Source organism: Mus musculus, chromosome 13 (genome assembly GCF_000001635.26).
Source record: "Mus musculus strain C57BL/6J chromosome 13, GRCm38.p6 C57BL/6J".
NCBI lineage: Eukaryota > Metazoa > Chordata > Mammalia > Rodentia > Muridae > Mus > Mus musculus.
In genome coordinates, this window is record NC_000079.6 from 38143101 (window position 1) to 38163489 (window position 20389).

The 20389-nt window shown below is 45.0% G+C and overlaps 1 protein-coding gene across 2 annotated transcripts in view; it reads left to right on the forward strand.

Moving 5' to 3' along the window:
- The first annotated feature begins 8193 nt into the window (after positions 1–8193).
- Positions 8194–20389, forward strand: part of Dsp (desmoplakin) — a 47284-nt gene continuing 35088 nt past the window's right edge. Inside the window, exon 1 of one of the 2 annotated variants that reach the window (NM_023842.2) lies at positions 8194–8694. In NM_023842.2, the coding sequence (NP_076331.2) occupies positions 8489–8694 (206 nt within the window). In that variant the 5' untranslated portion in view covers positions 8194–8488. The remainder of the gene's footprint in view (positions 8695–20389) is intronic. The other variant, XM_006516532.4, reaches the window with a different exon arrangement.

The following is a 20389-nucleotide window of genomic DNA, read 5'->3' on the forward strand; positions in this document are numbered from 1 at the left end:
CAGGCTGGCCTTGAAGTCACAGAAGTCTGCTAGAACTAAAGGCATGTACCACCATTGCCCCAGCTAGTCTGCCTCTCAACAGCATTCTACAATCAATTTAAAAAAAAAAGACTAATTTTCTCCACAATATGAGGGACAACTGTTTTCAGGTTGGCATTCCATATCTGGCCAAACGATCAAATGAAGTGAATGCTGAAATAAGGAAACTTACCGACAAACGAATCCCAGAAATGGACCTTTTTGTGCGCATGCTTGGTTGAGATTCTGGAAGACATATGGCTCCAAAAGGAGGGCAAAAGTGAAGATAAGGAAAGCCCCAGGCCCCAGGAGAGAAGCCACGGCTCACACCTGGCAGAGATCTGCTAGATAAAGGGTGAATCTCACTCAAGCTAAGGGGCTTGTTTCTAGAGCAGCCCGCTCACTTGAGGATAAGCCAAATGCTGCTTTCAGCTGCTTTCTTCAAGCAATGAAATGGCATAACTGATGTGAGAGCTTGCGTTAGGAAGATAATTGCTCAACTAGAGAGAAGCTTGGGGTGAGCTGATGATAATAAGCAGCTAAGCAAAGGGCAGGGGCGGGAGGGTTACAGCTGTACGGGATGGGGAGGTTGTAATAGGGAAGGATTATGATAAACTCACTACATAAAATCATCCACCAGCGTTGTTTACAGTAGATGGAAGCCATCCAGATGCCTGCCAACGGATGAGCGGACAAAGAAGATGTGGTGTGTCCACACAATGGAATATTATTTAGCGTTAAGAAGGAAGGAAATTCCGGTACATGCTGTGGCATGGATAAACCCCGAAGGATCGTGCTCAGGGAAATATTCCAGACATGAACAAAGGCTGTGTGATTCTACTCACAGATGATCTCTAGGGCCATCAGATTCATAGGGTCAGGACAGTAGGGTCAGGGGTGGTGTGGAGGGAGGGACAAGGAGTTAGTATTTAATGGAGTTTCAGTGGTGATGGTTGTACTCAATATCACTAAGGGCGTTTATAGAGCAGGCACGAGGGCCCAACTCTGTATCCTCAGACCCATGCCTCAGACCACCATTGCCTCAGAAGCTCTCAGGCCAGCATCTGTGAACAAGAGACCTGGCTTAAACAAAGCTGGGAAATGAAGCTTTGTCCTCAGATGTCTACGTACGTGCCTGGCACATGAGCATCTGCATACACACACACACACACACACACACACACACACACACACACACGCACGAATAGGCGCACACAACCAAATGCACACACAAACGCACATCATACAAGTTGTGTGTGCATACACGTTGATTAAAGACATTTTCCATTTTGTTTTCTTTCATTCAAATAAATATGTACTCACTTCCTTAATATTTATTTGTAATTAGGAGGAACAACAATATGAACTAACCAGTACCCCCAGAGCTCCCTGGGACTAAACCACCAACCAAAGAAAGCACATGGTGGGACTCATGGCTCTAACTGCATATGTAGCAGAGGATGGCCTAGGTGGTCATCAATGGGAGGAGAGGCCCTTGGTCCTGTGAAGGTTCTATGCCCCAGTATAGGGGAAGGCCAGGGCCGGGAATGGGAGTGGTTGGGTTGGGGAGCAGGGGGAGAGGGAGGGGGTAGGGGATTTTTGGAGGGGAAACTAGGAAAGGGGATAACATTTGAAATGTAAATAAAGAAAATATCTAATAAGAATTTAAAAATATTTATTTGTAATAACAACTGAAATAAAAATGTTTTATATTAATGTAATCTCCTCTTTAAAGTTGAGTTCTTTCATAGCTAAAAAGAAAACTTCCAGACATGTCCATGTATATTACATTTTCCAGGGAGGTAAACAGGAACATTGATTTTTTTTTTAAGAAGACAGGAGCCCCCCCCCCCCCCATTAAAGCCTCGAACATATTTTTTTTCCCTATTTAGTAAAGCACAGTCAAAGGTTTGGGGGCGATGACAAATGATGTTTCTTCTAGGTTCCATGGTGGGAAAGGACGCTTTGTTCCAGTCCACTTGAAGCCAAACTGCTAAGTAGTTAAAAAGGCAGGAGCGGTCAGGCTGGTTTGGCAAGAATGACGTGGCCCTCTAGACACCCACCTTTGTAAGACAAAACTGATTCACCAGTTTGTGGAGCCTGCGTACAACGTGCTTACCTGTTCCTATGTTTGAAGTGTGTCTCTCTGCTGTCAGTTTGGCTTAGATGTTTCAGAGTGAAATCCTGCAAGCGTGTAGACATCGCACAAAGTGAATGAAGCTAAATGTGGGCTACAGAAACCATCCTTTGAGCTCTCCGCGTGATTCGCGCATTTTTTTTTCCCGTGTTGAAAGGAAGGCATAAGCTCACTGTGGGTAGGGATCTTTCGTACAGCGAAGGTAATTTGCTCTCTGACATCTGCCGCCCTACGCAGCTGAGAGCTCAGGGCTGTTGGGAACCTTACAAGGAAATGTCCGCATTCCTCAGGGTAGGATTGTTTTCTTAAACGCTGACTGATAATGGTTGTAACTGCTTTCCACTAAGTCATTGCTCCCCACCTTCCCACTCCTTGATTTCCATCAAGAGTGACACCTACTTAAAATGGAGATGAAAAAAATTCTAGAACAAAGGTGAATTCATCAATTCCACAGGAGGTGCTGAGATGTGTGCTTGGCCACTTACAAAAGCCTTAAACAGCAACTAAACAAGCCCAAACCACAAAAACAAAATGAAACTAAACAAAAACAGTCACTAAAAGGCCGGGGGAGGGGGGGGGGGTTAGATGGAAGTCGAAGAGTGGCGGTGGGGTTGACATAATTATAGATGAATTCCTTAGCCTTCTCTCCACTGATGTTGTGTGTACAGGAACTCACACGCTTTTATAATCAGGAAGAAAAACGTTCTCCAAGTTCAGGTTTATCTAAGATAACTGATTTACTGATTTGTTAATTGGGTTCTTGACTCTAACTGGGGTTTGCTGCTTGGCTCACAGGTTGGGAATTTAGGCAGTAACTTTTGCATGGGGTTTCCTTCCTGGGGAAAATTCTCAGGACCCTAGGTTAGGCGCCTCAGTTGCAATGCTCCCCCACCCCCAGCTGAGATATTTAGATGCTCACTTCTTGTGTTTTATAATCACTGCTGGTTGGTTGTTCTTATTTTGTCTCCTGCTTTCAGTGTCAAAATAGTCGGACTTAGGATTTGGTCATTTTCCTCTTTCTTTAGTCTCCCAGATGCCAGTGTTTCTGTGGTGGGGGGTGGGGTGAGGGGGCAGAGGATCACTGTGTACTTTATGGTAATGGTGCGGGGATTGGAGACTTGTATGTTGGGTATTTGTGAATATCTAGGTTGTTGAAACTAGATATGAAATCTAGTTTCACTTTAGAAACTAGATTATGACTTCAAACCTGAATCTCAGTTGTTTAGTATGCAAACCTCCAATTTTACTTTTTCTGAACAATGAAGACTATATTCAAAACCAAACCAAGAGCAAAGGAGGCAGGAAGATGGCTCAGCTGTCAAAAAGCACTTGTCACACTCTTGAAACCCATGTGAAAGCTGGGTGTAGTAGTGTGTGTCTGTGATTCCAGCATTTCTATAGAGATGGGAAAGCAGAGACAGGAGGATGCCCCTGGAGGATCGATGGCCAGATCAGTATCAGTACACAGTATAGTGACAAATGGCAAAAGTCCCTTCCAGAGACAAGGAAGTCAATAAAGACTGATGCCCGATGTTATGTTCTGATATTAACAAGCATCACACACACACACACACACACACACACACACACACAGAGAGAGAGAGAGAGAGAGAGAGAGAGAGAGAGAGAGAGAGAGAGAGAGAAATAAAAATAGTGTCTGTAATAGCCAGGAATCAATATTAGGGTTCTCCTCAGATAGCAAAATACACAGATGCTTAAGTCTCTTGCATGGTTTAAGTAATCTCAAGTTATTTGTAATACCCAATACAGTGAAACAATAATGATACTTATAAAGAAATAATGACAAAAATTCTGTACATGTTCAGCATAGAGGCTCCCCCCCCATCTGTGTTTATTGAAAGTGGGAGGGGGAAGGGGTGTCACAGAGCTCTGTCTGTTCATGCTTTATGACTTGAGATCGCCAAGAAAAACAGGCCTAAGACCAGATATAATAATACCTCTGCTTTGTGTGACCTTGGAAGCACACACATCACTTTATTATCATTATGTATCCAGACACCCCATTTACTTAGTTTAGGGAAACAACAATTAATAGAACACTTTCTTGGGTTCAGGGGATATGCTATCGTGCTCAGAAATGTGTTCTTTCATGCCTGACTAGACAGGAATTTTTGGCATAGTGACACAAGATTAGAAACAGACAGAATTCTGATATTCAAAATATCAGGTAACTCAGGGAAGTGCCTGATATGTCTGGGTCTCACTGCTTTCTTCTATTAAAATGTGGGCTCAGTTTACATGACACTTATGCTGGGGTAAAACTCTTGGGTCAGAGCCTCAGCGAAGGCCCAGGAATGATGGGTAAGACCAAGACTGCCCAGGCTTTAGGCCTAACCCCATCATGATGTTTCTTCTACCGGCTGCCTTCACTAGACTTCATGTGAGGAGATTTTACCACCCAAACAGACTCCATGAAGGTCGGCACAATTTATTAGCTACTACCAGGCTGAAACCCAAGACAAGGGGCAGAAAGAGTGTGTGAGAATTTCATTACTGCAGTAGAAAATGTATTTGAAATGTTCTTCTCGGACATTAAGTTTTTTTACCAAGTATGCCACCTTCCTTGGCAACAAAACAAAAAACCAACAGATGAAAGTCACTGAAAACAGAGAAATTCTCCTGTTAATCGGGAAATCTAAGCCAATAGAAATAAAGATAGTTTGGGTTTAAATAGATTTTATTTGCTTTATCAAAATGCTTTCCTCAATGAAATCTCTGAAAAGTAGGAAAGGTTGTATATACTTATGTTTTACACACATACACACACACACACACACACACACACACACACACACACACACACACACACACACTTGTAGTGTACTGGATCAAGCCCAGAGTCAAATGTGTCAGACAAGTAAGTGCTTCTTCCCAGAACTACATACTCTATAACTAAAACATTCTCTGCCAATTTAATAGGTCGTCTTCTTTATTGCACATACTTCTAGCCTAAGTTTTTGTGTGTTCTAATTTATTAGAATACTCTTCCTCTAGCAGGCAAGCTGGCCATTTTGAACTGCTGTATATGATTTGGAACAAACGTGTGCCACTTACTACAAAGAGATAATAAGGGCACCCATAGGACTCTGAGCCAGTGAATGGTTCCTGTTAACCTCATTGAAACCAAGGTGTTCTGTTTAGAGTTTTACATGTGCTCAGGATAAGGCCGAGGACTATCTCCTAGCTGCAAGGTCATTTCTAAGGTTAACCAGAGACAAGGTTGCCTGTCAGGAAACTGTCTCTGTCACTACATGGGAAGCTATCTACAAGTGGCAGGGGAAAAAATAGCTGACCTCCGTCAGCCCAGCAAGTGAAGACTTCCAGACGCTAAATCTGGTGCTTTTCAACCCCAGTTGTAAGCCAGGCAGTGGTGGTGCATACCTTTCCTTCCAGTACTGGGGGAGGGGGTGTGGTGTGGTGTGGTCTGTGGGGGTGGGGGTGAGGATGTGGGGGAGACAGGAGGTGTCAGTAGGATCTCTGAGATCAGCCTGGTCTACAGAGTGAGCTCCAGGACAGCCAGGGCTACACAGAGAAACCCTGTCTCGAAAACTCAAAACCAATGATCAAACTAACAACAAAACCCACAAATCTGGTTGTAAGAAACAGACCTTTCAGCCCTTTACTGGACCCTCATGGCTCTAAGAAAATCATAGCATACACTGTTGTGATCTCTTTCCAAATCCAGATTTTGATTTCCTTCAGGGCAAGGGCTGGCTGCATCTTACCCACCTTTGTGTGTCTAACATTGAGCCTGTGGGCTGGCCCTCGCTGATATCCAATATGACTCCTCATAGAATGCATGTTAACAAAGAGGAGATTTCTGACCTCGAGATAAAGACGGACACTTCGCATCTAGCCAAGAACTTTTGGTTCAGTAGTTGGCACCCTAAGCTTTGTATATATTTTCCATCTTTAAGAATGATTCCATGTGGTACTTCATCTCTGGTCCTTACTCTAGACGTTGGTAAGGCAGATATTCCATTTTCTGAGCTGAGCTCTAGCCTGAGTGAATTATAACATCATTATGATGATGGTCTTCCGATGTTCGTCCTTTAGCATGACCTGAAACAGCCTAGACAACTAATGTCATGTGTGTGTCTGGAGTCCACCTCCCTAGCATGTCAACCTACTTATTTCACCCTTTTATCTTCCTGGCTCGCCTTAGAGAAAGATAAATGAAATCACAGTCTTCCCAGACAGGCATGTTTGGTTAGTTTTAGAGCCACCAGTATTCTTGGGAAGGCCTGGAGGAGAGCGAGATGCAATGAGGTAGGTCAGGAAGCAAGGATGGCCATAAACCTACATCTGGTGGGCTGTGTTTTCCCATCTTCCCCTGCTTTGTAAATAGATTGACCAGCTGTGAGTCTGGGGAGGGGGGAGTACGGGCAGCCCAGCTACGGACTAACCAATGTGAGCACCCAGATGTGCTAGCTATCTCTGGTGGAGGAGAGCCTTTCTTGCTGTGAGGTGTTTCATAGAAGAATGGATTGTATTTAAGATGAATTTCCAGGTTGACTGTGCATCCTTTTCAGTATTGGAGAAAGGAGATCTCCAAATGGTTGAAACTGAGGTTCTACTATAGTATTTATGAGGACCGTGGCTGTGCGTTAGTCATCGTTGTCTTGCACAGTCTGATACAGGCCCTTCCATACAGTGTGTTATAGTTATCCACTGGACAAACAAGATGCATAAGAAGGAAAACATTCCGAATCAAATTCCGTGCATTATTTGCTGACGACCCAAACGTCTTCCGGATACTATGGGTTGTTTGTGTGGAGGCTGACTTGCGGATACGGATTCTATTTCTAAACAAAGCACTTTTGTCTACAAGCTCTTTGGCCAGGTGAGTTTGTTGTTAGAAACGAGAGGAAATTGATGGTAGTCGAACAGTGGCAGATATGGGTGGTTGAGCTAACCGTGGTAAACTGTTATCTCACTGTGCGTTTGACTCCTTGGATTTAAGTCGGTCTGCTCTGGGCAATCAGGAAGCAAACGTGCAAGCAAGATCTGTTGTCAAAAATTGTGTCCAAAACTTGGAAGTGTCATTGCAGAATTAGATAGGGCACATATTTAGAAAACCTCCTCTTCTCCTTTACAGCATACCAATGTAGTTTGGTATTTAGTTTTTGGGCTGCTTTAACCAGCTCATGAACATTTGAGAAATACATTGTACAAACAGGAAAGCTAACAGACATTATTCAGGGAGACAAGAAATATTTATTACCAAGATCTTTAAGTGGTGTTTACTAGAGAGCATTTAACGCCACCCCAAGTTATCTAAACAGCTTTTAATGGCTAGTGTACAGGGGTCTGTATCTAAAGTCAGTTTATGGAGACTACGGTGTAAATTGCACTCATCTGCTAACTGGGAGTGGCTTTGGAACCAATCGGTGGAATGTGTTACTCATCTGGAACGGTATCTGTTCAGGCTTCATGGGAGCAGAAAGGGACCCAAGTTGGGGCTCAGGAGTCTACAGGGGACAAACGTGCTCATGATTCTTTTAGAGAAATGGAAAACCACGTCTTGTTTCTGTTTCAGGCAAAGTCCTGCTATGAAGCCCAGTCTAGCCTTGAACTAAGTCCCTCATGACAAAATATTTCTGGAGAAGCCCTTTTCGGGATTCTCTGTTAAATTATCTTTTACACAACAGAAATCGAACTCTTGGGGCTATTTAAATAGAAGCTGGCATGGTTTCCTGGGATAAGCAAAAAGTCAACATTTCACTAGAGTCGTCCCATGGAGTGACCCTCCCAAGCCACTTTATTTCCGCCTCTTGGGGGAGTAGGAAATCCTCCAAAGGTGTGCCACTGTGGCTCCTAGAGCCTGAAGCAAGTCCCGCGGGGTCGCAGCCCTCCGACGGGGATCCAGTCGCCAGGTCCCCGCCCCTCGCCTCTGCTCAGGCTTCGGTGGCGCAGGGCGGAGCCGCAGGTTGGGGAGGGCGGCCCCAGGCGTCGGTGACACGCGGGGGGGAGGGCGGGGGAGGCGAGGCAGCCGCACCTCGCCCTGGGAAGAAGCCGACCAGGTGTGGCCTGGGCGCCGGGTGCCAGCGGGGAGGAGACTCGCACCGCCTCGACCAACACCAACACCCAGGCGCGACCCAGCTCCTCTGAGCCCTCGCTGCCCTCCGAGCCACAGCTCCACTCCGGTTCCCGCGCCTAGCCAGTCGCCGTCCCCGTCTCCGCCCTGCTGGAGCGCTGAGCCCTCGCCAGTCCTCCGCGTTCCGCGCTCCTCTCCCGGAGTCCCTCGCGTGCTCCGAGGCGACGCCTCGCGTATGCCGCGGCGCTGAGCGGCTCTCTTGAGTGACCGCAGACATGAGCTGCAACGGCGGCTCCCACCCGCGGATCAACACGCTGGGTCGCATGACCCGCGCGGAGTCCGGCCCGGACCTGCGCTACGAGATGACCTACAGCGGTGGCGGCGGCGGGGGCGGCGGGGGCGGCGGCGGGGGCACCAGCAGGACGTTCTACTCCCACTCCCGGCGCTGCACCGTCAACGACCAGAACTCCGACGGCTACTGGTGGGTATCAGCCCGCCGCCACCTAGCTCAGTCCCAAATCTTGGGTCAGGTAGTGGCCCGCCTCCTGGGCCAACCAGGAAACCCAGGTCTAGGCCGAGGAAAGTGCTTTGCCCCGGGTCACGGAAGCGCAGGAACGGGTGTCCCTACGCCCAGCGCTAGCCAGTGAGAACAGGGAGCTTGGGTGTGTGCTGGGACCCAGGCGACAGTCCTACCGTGAGCCTACGCAGGGTCCCACGGTCCTCACCTCTCTTCTATCCTAGAAGCGGCTCTTTTCCACCTCCACTGTGTAGGGGAGCAATGGACGGCAGGGACGCAGGTCTCTCCTTGGTCGTACCCTCTTCCTCCCCACCCCCGGTTGTCCCTTGCAAAGTGGACCCAGCTGTGATTGCCTTTGTTCCAGACCGCAGGTGGGAGGTCGGGCTAGGCGGAGCTGCGGCCCCAAAACCCAGCTTTCAAACTAACGAAAAATAAAACTTGTGAAGGGGTGGAGTTCCCTTTGCTGCCCGGTGGCCTCGGAGGGACTCAGGACTTGCAACTCATGGTCACCCCAGGGCGACGGCGGCGGAGGCCCTTAGGTTATTGGCCACCCGAGGGTATCTGCATGGAAGTTACACCCTCCACGGAGCCTGAAAGTCCCCTGTCACGCAAATGGGTTCCTTTGTAGGGATAGCCTCTGGGCACGGGCTGCAAACTTGGTCTGTTCCGCTCGCTCCCCTTTCCCCACTCTGGCCACTTGGTCACCGGGATCGCACCGGAGGCTCCGCACCTTTAAAAAAAAATCAGCCTAGTCTCCTGGAGACTTTGTAATAATTGTGGCTCTGGGCTCAGTATTAGTCATCTCTTTGATCTGTATAAAATGGGCTCCAGCTCTGGCTGAGAGGGTGACCCTGGAGAAAGCACTGTGGCGCCCAGGATTAGGAGCTGCCGAGGAACCCACGGCACAAAGGGCTGGGTCCTCTTCCCGGGATAGTCGGGTAAATACAGCGAGGGAGTCACTGGTGGGTGGGAGAAGGTAATGAGCATCCTTTCACACGGTCCCCACAGCTGCTTTCTGCAAGCCCACGTGAGCCGTGAGACTTTTGCGACCCGCCCCTTCCCAGCCCTACCTCGGTCGCGCCTCTGGAGGCGGCCGCCCCACTACCTTAATACTTCGCAGCGCAGTGGCCGCAGGCGGAGGAGGAGAAACCTAATGGCTCCGATGGCGTTTTGTTTTGCAAGCAGTTTTAGAGATCCGACAGTCCTTCCAGTTGCAACTCGTTTTCTGTTTAAATTTATTTATTTCTCAGGCAGCAGGATACCTTTTCTCATTAGAGATCTTTGTTTTCTTAACAAATTGTGTCCCAGGATTTTGAGGAACGATTGTTTCCGGCAACACCAAGTTTAAAAACTTGGTTTTAAAGTATATTTTAAAGTTTGGCGAGCCACCAAAATCTCAAATGTACTTTTGTGTCTTAGCCTTCCCGGAATTCAGTAGCCTATTCTTTTCAATGTGTGGATTACATAATTAAAGTCTGGATCAGAATATGGAAGAATTCTTTAGCAGTTCTTTTCAACACTTTATGAACCAAGTTATTGTTATTATTAATCTTACTATTTAGTCTGATTCTACTAGCCTAGGTTTCTTAGCATTTGTTATTTTTGCTTTACTGGGAATCAGACCCAAGGCCTCACACGCAGTAGGCAAGTATTCTACTCCTGACCTACACCCTCAGCCCTCTTACAGTGACAGCTATCAGTGCCTAGTAATTGGTTAATTTACTTCCTTAGTTTCTTATCATCTTATAGAGAAGCAATATTTTTAATTTATTCATTAATATGGGAGCTGTGTAAAGATAAATGTCTTATTAGGGTTCTTCCCTAAAACACTTAATTTGGAGAAAAACGATATTTTTTGTCCTTCAATATTTCTGCGTCCCCCCTCCCCCAACCTGTCAAGCTCTATATGATCCGGAAGGCAAAACAGACAGAAGTGGAAAATTACCTCACTTTGAGAAAGGATTCCCCCCCCCCCCCCGCCCCCCAGGATTGACATTAGTCAGTGGCCCTGCAGGGTGTCAGAGGTGGCCAGTGACTCAGAGGCTATCATTCTCTTGAGACCCAGGTGATAGAGTCCTCCCACTCTCCTGCCTCCCCCCCTCCCCCAGCCCGTTGGACCTGTCCTAGTGCTCAATAGAAAATAGCCCATGAATGCTGAGTTCTGCATTTTCAGTTCATAGAGACTAAGCAGAGAGTCAGGCCCTGTACCCGGACCTGTTTTTCTGGTAACATTTTAGTTTTGTGTGAAGGGAGCTGTTTGCTCATCACTTATGTTTTGCAGATGTAGGAGGCCCTGTCTGCCCAAGAGAGTTGGAAACCTCTGCTAAGTGAATGGTTAAATAATATTCACGGCTTTTTTTCTCCTCTCTCTACAAAAATCAGCATGGAGACTACTAGTTGAATTTTAACTTATTTGAATCTATGGGTTGAATTGATACAAATGAAATAATGTTTGAAATAAGTGTGTGTAACTCTTCTTTACGTAAACAAGTCTTGATAGAGAACTCAGATCTTATTTTTTGCTGTTGAAATCACCGGGAAATGTGTCTCCTCTGTGTCTTTTCCACAGCTAACTTTTGGCTACTTTCAGAACAGTTTGAGATCACATGTACACTGTAAGGCCGTCTTCCCTACCACCCCCACCCCCCTCCTATCACCACCTGCTCTGTGTGTCTTTATTTTAGGTTAGATGGGAGCTATAATCACTTTAACTTTTCCTTGTGTTCCACTTAAGGAATAGTAAGTCTTACAGGCTTGGTAATATAAAAGGCAGGAAGTTTGAAAAGAAACTTTAGAGTTTTTTTTTTTTTTTCTTTGCATAAGACATCATATTAATGCTCTTTTCAGTCAAAGCAGAATTTCTGGAGTATTTTCTTGTAGCTTATATAAAATACTAACCACCAAAGTATTTTCGTCACCAAAGTAACCAGAGCTCACGCTCAGCTCTATCACCGACCAAAGGGTAGATTTTTGTAGGATTCAAAGTGGTAGGCAGTAAGCTTCAGAAGTATGTGGCTGTAGTTGTTAAGGCTTGTTCTAGTCCAGATCTCATTACTTCAAAGCCGAAACAGGGCCTGAGAATATGCTCAAGGGACGAGCCCTTGCTTAGTACACTACACTCTCAGCAGAGCAAAACAAAATAATAATAATAATTAATAAACAACAACAACAATAATAATAATAATAAAGAAAATCAGAACTAGCAAGAGCAAGCCTCTACACTCCAGAGTGAATAGAGTGTTGAGGACCACACAGCCTCACCCGGCTCTCCCCAAGTTGACTTCTAGGCTGGACAGACCTGTACTGCTACCTGTTAATGTATGTAACATTTCCATGTCCTTTCATTGACTTAGCATCTTCTGAGCATCTGCTGCCTACATGCATGGAGTTTATGGAAAGTTAAGGTGAAATGAACAAAAATATCTGAGAGGAGTGTGTACTCTTGAGACCACACAAGTACAAGGTACAAAGAGTAGAATTGAAGGTATAGCCAAGCCTAGTGCTTGCCCAGTGATCTCAAGGCCTTGGCTTAGACACACACACATAGCTTCAGAGCGTTCACAAGTAGAGATAGCATCTGTCATGGAGGCTTTAGTGAGTCTTTATTTACTTTTTTTTTTTTTAGAGTGGTGTTTACTTTGTGTAGTAATTCAGCTGATATACAAGGATGGACAAGAACATGGGAAAGTTCAAGAGGTCTGCAGAGTGGGCTCCTTGGTGAACACTCTTTGAAGAGTGGAAAGCAGTAAGAAATGGAGGAAGGAGCTCAGGAAAACCTAGTGAAGGGACTTGGCTAGTGATGGAATCCATGACAGGTTTTCATTGCCACCAGAGTCTCCTCCAGTCAAGGGTCACTGAGCCTCAGCAGGGTGGCTCTCTGTGACAGCTCAGTGGAGGGTCTTGCTTTGTGCACAACCTGCCAGAAATCTGGGTGGGATGGCCTTTGCTCTACCGCAGGAGGATGAGGGGGAAAGTCTGGGCGTGGCAGGTGCAGTGGGATGGGAAAGTAGACACTGCCCAGGTGTGCTGACAGCTTCAGCCCACACCTGTCTGTGAGACATTATGAGAGTCCAAGGACACTAACAGCTCAGAGCCTAGGTAACTCAGGATACATATCGAAACAATGGCAGAATAAGGTCCAGGCAAATTCAACTCACGGCAGATAACACTGGCATTGTTATTAAACCTGGGTAAATTGTATACTTTATAAAAGGTCAGATCCATGGTTAATGATAGTTCCCATGCCCTGCCAGACACCTGTGATAAATCAGATATTATGCAAACCTCATTTAATCCATTTAATCTCATCCCTCACAACCAAGATCCCAATTTACAAATGGGAAACTAAGGTTAAAATAGTTAAAAAACAAAACAAAAAACCAAAACCAACCAAAAAAAAAAAAAAAAAAAAAAAAAAAACCCAAACCACTTTGTCCAAGGTCTCACAGCTAACAAGTGGTTGAATTTATTATCCAGGTTATCTCACCATCTGAGAAAAGCTCTGTCGTTAGAACTCATCTTCTCTATTTGAAAACCCTTTTCTAGCCAGTACAACTCTACTTCCTTGTAATTCTGTTTCAGCCTCGTTCTGCATTCGGTGAGATACGTATTTTTTGATGCATTGCTTTGTTTTATTAATACTCTTAGCAAGAGTTTCATGTGCTTAGAAAACCCCACCCAACATGAGTCTGCATTACATAGACTAATTGTTGATTCTGTATTATGCTGTCTGATTGCTATTTAATAGGACAAAACAGCTTTCGACTGTAGTTTATTTTTTCTAAACGTGGGCTTGGTTTCATTGTAGTCCAGGACTGAAATGTCCTGGGAAGAGATGTGCTGATGCTCTGATGGCTCAGTGCTGACTTCTTAAGGTGGAGCAGAGAGAACTTGGGTGTGACTTTGAGAGTCCAACCTGACTCGGGTAACCAGTCTTTCCAGACAAGAAACTTCTAGAAAATTTTAGAAGCGTTTCAGTCTGTGGGAGTAATTGGGATCTCTGCTCCGTGCTCAGCCCTTCTCCTTCTCCATCCTAATGGATCCCAGTGGCTCTGACTCTTTTAAAAACTGAAAATGGTTAATTGTGGTGCTGGCGTTCAAGCCACAGCCCCGGAAATTCCCAAGACCAAGACACTAAGACAGTGAGCCGTCCTTGGAAGCAGTATCCTAAATAATGCTAGCAAAGACCCACAATCTATATCTCACCCCAGACAGGTCAGGTTGGAAGGATTCACATACTTTGCCACCATGAATGAGAACTATATTTCATCACGACGAGACCCTTAAGAGAAGAGTAGCCACAAGCAGTTGAAGGTTTGGCTTGGAAACAAGCTTTGTGACAAACAGACGTCACATCCAGCTTTATCTGCCGTCTGAGAGGAAGAGAAGGATGTTTTCAGCGATGGCAGGACAATGTGTAGATGATTTTTTTTTTTTGAGGTCCAGTAAAACAAGTGTAAATTTTTGCACAGGAATATATTTCAAAACAGAGTTCTTTGTTTTGGCATTGAATTTGTTCGAAACAAATATTTTGGTGACATTTCCACTAAACGATAAAAACAAAAAAGGAAGACATCTTTCTCTGAGTTTTCTTACTCTTTTCTTTATACTACTAAAATAGATCATTCTCACTTAATTGCCTGAAAGAGTGCTTTTGAGTCTTACAGGACTCCTGAAAATACTCCATACTTTACACCTAGTCTGTACCTCCCCCCTCTTTCCCATTAAAATATAAATTTCTTTTAATGGCTACAGTGCAGCATAAAATTGTATATATTCACAAGTACCCTGCACAATTTTAATGTGTGAGTCCACAATAATTTCCTTGGCTTCCTTTAGGTCTGTGTCTACTTTTTTTTTCCCTCTCTACACTGTCCTTAAAATAACAGCTTGGGGCAAAGACAGAAACACAAAAAGGAAATTTCAGAACAATGTCTTAACCGCAGGAGCAGCCACCACCAACAGACCGCTGGGCGTCATTTCTTCCTCACCCTGTAGACCCAACTGCACGCTGAAGCCCTGCCCCACCCCTGCAGGTGGGTGTTCCCACCGGTTGGAGATGCAGGCAGTCAGGAAAACTGCTTGAGTGTCACTCCTGCATGGTTAAAGCTGGCTGTGAGCTCCACTGTGCCAGCCTTGGAGTCTCTGTGAAGGTTGTGGCAGTGTAGCCAGTTTGTCCCTTCATTTGCAGCAGCCGCCCAGCATATGGAATACTGCCTCCACGTTTTTGTTTGTTAGTTTGTTTGTTGTTTTTCAAGACAGGGTTTCTTCGGGTAGCTCTGGTTGTCCTGGAACTAGCTCTGTAGACCAGACCAGGCCAGTCGCAAACTCACAGAGATCCACCTGCCTCCCCAGCTCTGGGATTAAAGGTGTCCACCAACACAGCAGCCACAATTCTTATGTGGGTGCAAAATTTAAGGTCAGAGGAGACCTGCTCATCTAAATCTACAGGGGAAGAGCACTTTACTCACTCATTTGGGTGGGATCAGCGACTGGCCTGGGTGTACTCATAGGTTGAGCTCCTAAATCAGGGCGACCTGTTTAATGTCATCAAATGGTCATGTGCTTGCCTTTGTTTTTCTTCCGATTTACTGAGCCACACAAGCAGGCCCTGGCACCTGAGGTGTACAGAGCTGTATGTTGTTAGGTGCCTGTAGGAGGGGAAGACGCAGTGGAGGTAGCTGCACCTGTGTGTAAATAAGTTCAAGAGAAGTGGGGGCAGAGTGAGCAGGTAAGCCCTGGGGAAGAGGCGTCCTTGGGGCACCCAGCAACTCACCTGATGGCTGGGGTCAACCTTACATGAAGTAATATTAGACTTTGTTTTTTTTTCTTTCTTTTTTTTTTTTCATTTTACTTAAGATTCTTTAAAAACAAAAACAAACAAAAAAAAAAACCCAAGAAACCTAACAATGTATGATATACAAAAAACACTTTAAAAATTATAAAGAGAGAATTGATTAGGCCTTAAGATTAAAGCATTATGTATTTATAATTTCCAACAGACATTTACTGAGGTTTTTTTTTTTTTTTTTTTTTTTTGAGGGGTGGGGTGTGAGGCATTGTTTAATGAGCCTGAATACAGAGAGACATATTCCTTCATTTTGGGCACGCATACATGACTCCAAACAGCCCGAAGGAAGAAGGGAGAGAGATGAAAAGAGAGGACGGGAAGATGTGACCCATGGAAGAGAATGTGTGCACACAGAAAGAAATGCAGAAAGATGGCATGGGGGCTAGTGAGCAGTAAAGGTTATTATGCAGTTTTGTAAAACAAAGCATTTTTACCTCATAATGTTGCAGGCCTGGCATCAAAATTTCCTTTCTATACTATTCTGTCAGCAGATGTTCAGCAAGTGCTTTAAGACAGCTCATCTTGGGATTTTTTTTTTTCTTTCTTTCTTTCTTTCTTTCTTTGAGAGGAATGCTGTTTGAGCATGCTGAGGTAAAGTGCGGCTGGCTGGCTGGCTGGCTGCTGCTCACAAAGATGACTGTGTGATCTGCTTTGGGATTTAACTCCGGAACGCTTTTTCCCTTTACCCACTGATGAAGGGAGCCTTATACAGAAGCTTAGAGCCATTCTTGTTTAAACAAGTTTTAGAATGAATTCTTTAAAAAAAATGTTTATGCAGGCAGGTTCTGTGCAGGCTGAGTCATTTGTCTGAGTCTGAGGATGAAACATGTCAGAAGAGCTGATCTTCCAAGGATAACTCTTTAATTTCCCAGGAATATCTATTAATTTTAGCTTAGAAGTCAATGGTCTTTTTTTTAAACCTGAATGAGCTTTTCTCTCCCACCCCAAAGCATTTTTTAATGTTCTTTGTCTATAAAATAACACACATTTTAAAATGGAACCTTAGATGCTCAGTGCTTGCTAGCTCAATCCTGAGTGTGGTTTATTAACCTCCCACTTTGAGCTGGGATTGAAGCTCAGTCGTCAGAGTGCCTGCCTAGCCTAGAGCTCCGGATAAATTCCCATCACCACAGAAACTGGGTGTGGTGGCATAGCCATGTCATCCTACCACACAGAGGTGGAGGGAGGAGACTTAAAGGGTCTAGCCTGGGTTACAGAGTAAGCATGAGCCCAAGCTGGTGAGTGGAATACAGAAAGAAGAGAAAGAAAGAGAGAGAGAGAAAGTAAAGTAAAGAAAAGAAAAGAAAAGAAAAGAAAAGAAGGAAGGAAGGGGAGGGATGGGAAAGGAAAGAAGGAAGAGAAAGAAAGAAAGAAAGAAAGAAAGAAAGAAAGAAAGAAAGAAAGAAAGAGGAGGGATGGGAAAGGAAAGAAGGAAGAGAAAGAAAGAAAGTTGGCATTGGAAATGTAATTGAGGAAAATACGTAATAAAAATATAAAAAAAAAGAAAGAAAGAGAAAGAAAGAAAGAAAGAAAGGAGGGATGGGAAAGGAAAGAAGGAAGAGAAAGAAAGAAAGAAAGAAAGAAAGAAAGAAAGAAAGAAAGAAAGAAAGAAAGAGGAGAGATGGGAAAGGAAAGAAGGAAGAGAAAGAAAGAAAGAAAGAAAGAAAGAAAGAAAGAAAGAAAGAAAGAAGAGAAGGGAAGGGAAGGGAAAGAAGAAAGAAAGAAAGAAAGAAAGAAAGAAAGAAAGAAAGAAAGAAGAAAGACAGAAAGAGAAAGGAGAAGGGAAGGGAAGGGAAGGGAAAGAAGAAAGAAACAAAGAAAGAAAGAGAGAGTAGTGCATTCCCTGAAGTCATTCCCCAGCTCTTGTGAGGGATCTGCACCCTGTGCATGACATAAAGATGAACAACACATAGACGTCAATACTTTTCAAGGTTTCAGACATCCCGTGGAGAGTCAGCACTCAGCCACTTAGAGAAAGGTGAAATAGGAAAATGGACAAGTAGCAATGGCAGACTCCTTCCTTTCATTTTTCAGTTCAGTCCTTCCCCCCCCCCCCCCAGTCTTAAAGAAACTTGATTTTTGTGTATCTCTCTTCTTCATCTGCTATGAAGCAGGCAAAAACATAGGGTTAGTGTATCAAGTGCGGGTGGTGAGCATGCCAGGCCCTTAGTGAAGGCTGAAGTCCCTTTAGAATTAATAACACATGGATTCTACTTTTCCAAGAATAGGCAGATATGCATGGGCAGGAAAAGGGGAAAGATATCTTCTGTGGGATCCAATGGATCTCTAGTGACAGAACTGCCTTCCAAAACTGGGGGTGGGGGGGATAACAAAGGGGGCAGCCCCCAATGTCCTGACCAAGTGTGTGGCTGTCCCCGATCCCCCTCCCTGGAGGCAGCTCATCTGTGAGTGTCCACTGGCATCCTCTAGTAGTGAGGTTTCAGGAGATCCAGAGTTACGTTTTGTTGTTCAAGGAATTTCATCTTGTAAATTGACTTAAAATGTGTATGTCACTTTGGATACATTTATTCACAATTGAATTTGAACTTCCTGCCCCTATGGTATATGTGGTCTCTGTGTGTGGTGTGAGTGTGTATGTATGTAGTATGTGAGTGTGTGTGTATATGGCATGTGAGTGTGTATGTGGTATGTGAGTGTATGTGGAGTGAGTGTGTGTATGTGGTATGTGTGTGTGTGGTGTGAATGTGTGGTGTGTGTATGTGGTATGGGAGTGTCTGTGGTGTGAGTGTGCATGTATGTGTGTATGTGTTATATACATGGTTGGTGTGAGTGTGTGTGTATGTGGTATATGAGTGTCTGTGGTGTGAGTGTGCATGTGTGTGTGTATGTGTGTATGTGTGGTATGTGAGTGTGTCTGTATGTGTGTGAGTGTGTAGTATGCATCTATCTGTGTGTGTATGTGGTATGTGAGTGTATCTGTATTGTGTGAGTATGTAGTTCATGTTTATCTGTGTGTGTGGTGTGAGTGTGTATGTATATGGTATATGAGTGTGTCTGTGTGTGTGAGTGTGTGGTGTGTGTATATGTGTGTATGGTGTAAGTGTGTATATGTGTATGTGGTGTGAGTGTGCGTGTATGTGGTAAGTGTGTCCGTATGTGTGAATGTGTAATGTGGGTCTATCTTTGTGTGTGTGGTGTGAGTATGTATATGTGAGTGCATGTGTGTGTGGTACGTGAGCGTGTCTGTATTGTGTGAGTGTGTAGTGTGTGTCTATCTGTGTGTGTGAGCGTGTGTGGGATGCTGGGGATTGAACCCATGACCTTTTCATGTTACCCCCATTCTTTACCAGCCAAACTTTGTGTTTTATCCATTTTTATTCTGAAGTAGATTTTGATTTATATGAAAGTTGCCAAGCTGATGCAAAGTTAGTATGCATGCCATACCCCATGGCCCTTAACTGTCTTCCTTATGGCTGAGTTTATGGTGTTTTTACCCTGGCACACCTTGTTAGATCTGTTGAGAAAGTCTGGCTTTTATTGTGTGGAGAGATAACTCCTTCCTTTGTGCACTTAGAACTGGCATTCTGTGTAGGCAGCGCCCCCTGAGTCACCTTGCTGAACAGAACTTTCCAAGTGTTTCAGAAGAAAGGTCCTCACCTTTCAATGGAGAAAACAAGCTGGCTGCGAAGCCTAGTACTCAGGAAACTGAGGCAGGAGGATTGCTATGACAGTGAGGCCAGCCTGGGCTACATAGTAAGAGAGACTATGTAGACTATGGGGTGAAACTCTGTCTCAAATAACCAAAAGAGTAAAGGAGAAAAAAAAAAAAAACAAAGGAAGAAAAATAAGAAAAACAATTGTATTTATACAAGACTTTCCAATTCCCTCCTTCCTTTCCTTCCTACATTTCTCCCTTCTTTATTTTATGTAGAATCTCACTGTTGCCCAGCTTGGTTTTGAACCCCTGAACTCAAGCCATCTACCCACCCCAGCCTTTCGGAAGACTTTCATGATTTCTTATTTATCCTAGTTTTTTACGTTTCCTTCCGCTTTCTGGCAGGTATGTTGGGAAAGTGTTCTCAGGCTGCTGGAATCCTGTACGTGTTAGGACAACAGATGTAGTCTTGTCTGTGTCCCAGCGGGGTGGGAATCGTGCCAGATTCCCTGTGTAATGCTGAGTGCAAGCGAGCCTGCTTGTACTCACGGTGCAGGAGTCCCAGAAGCTGCCCAGGGTTTGACAGCTGGACGCCCAGGCCATCCGTGTGCTGCCTGGGCCTGCCTGGAGCAGCCAGTGTCGTCATTTGGGAGTGGTTCCCAGGGAAGGCTGGGATCCTCACCCACACTCAGCTAGTGCTGGCTTGTTGGGGAGCCTTACTTGCAGGGAGGAACCCCAAATAAGTGGCAGGAAAAAAAAGAAAGAAAACGCTTTCCTGTGGTGTGGTAATAACGTAGTCAGGCACTGTGGGAGAGGTTCCCACATTCATGTGAGCCTCCTCCTCTGAGCATGTTATAACTATTGTTTTCTTAGTATCCCCCCCCACCCCCCCAGTGTTTTGCTTGTAACCCAGGGTACATGCCAGGCTAGTGCTACGCCATTGCATCTCCAGCTCAATATCCCTTTTCTTTTAACAGTAGAATTCTTGCTTTAAAACATACAGGGTGGGGTGGAGGTGGCTCAGCTATTAAGAGCACTAACTGGTCTCTCAGAGGACCTAAGGTCAGTCCCCAGCACCAGGGTTGGGCAGTGTACCCCCCACCTGTAAGACCAGCACCAGGGGATCAGATGTCCTGCCTCCTCAGCCAGCTGCACTCAAGAGCACAGGCACACACTCGTACACACAGGTTACA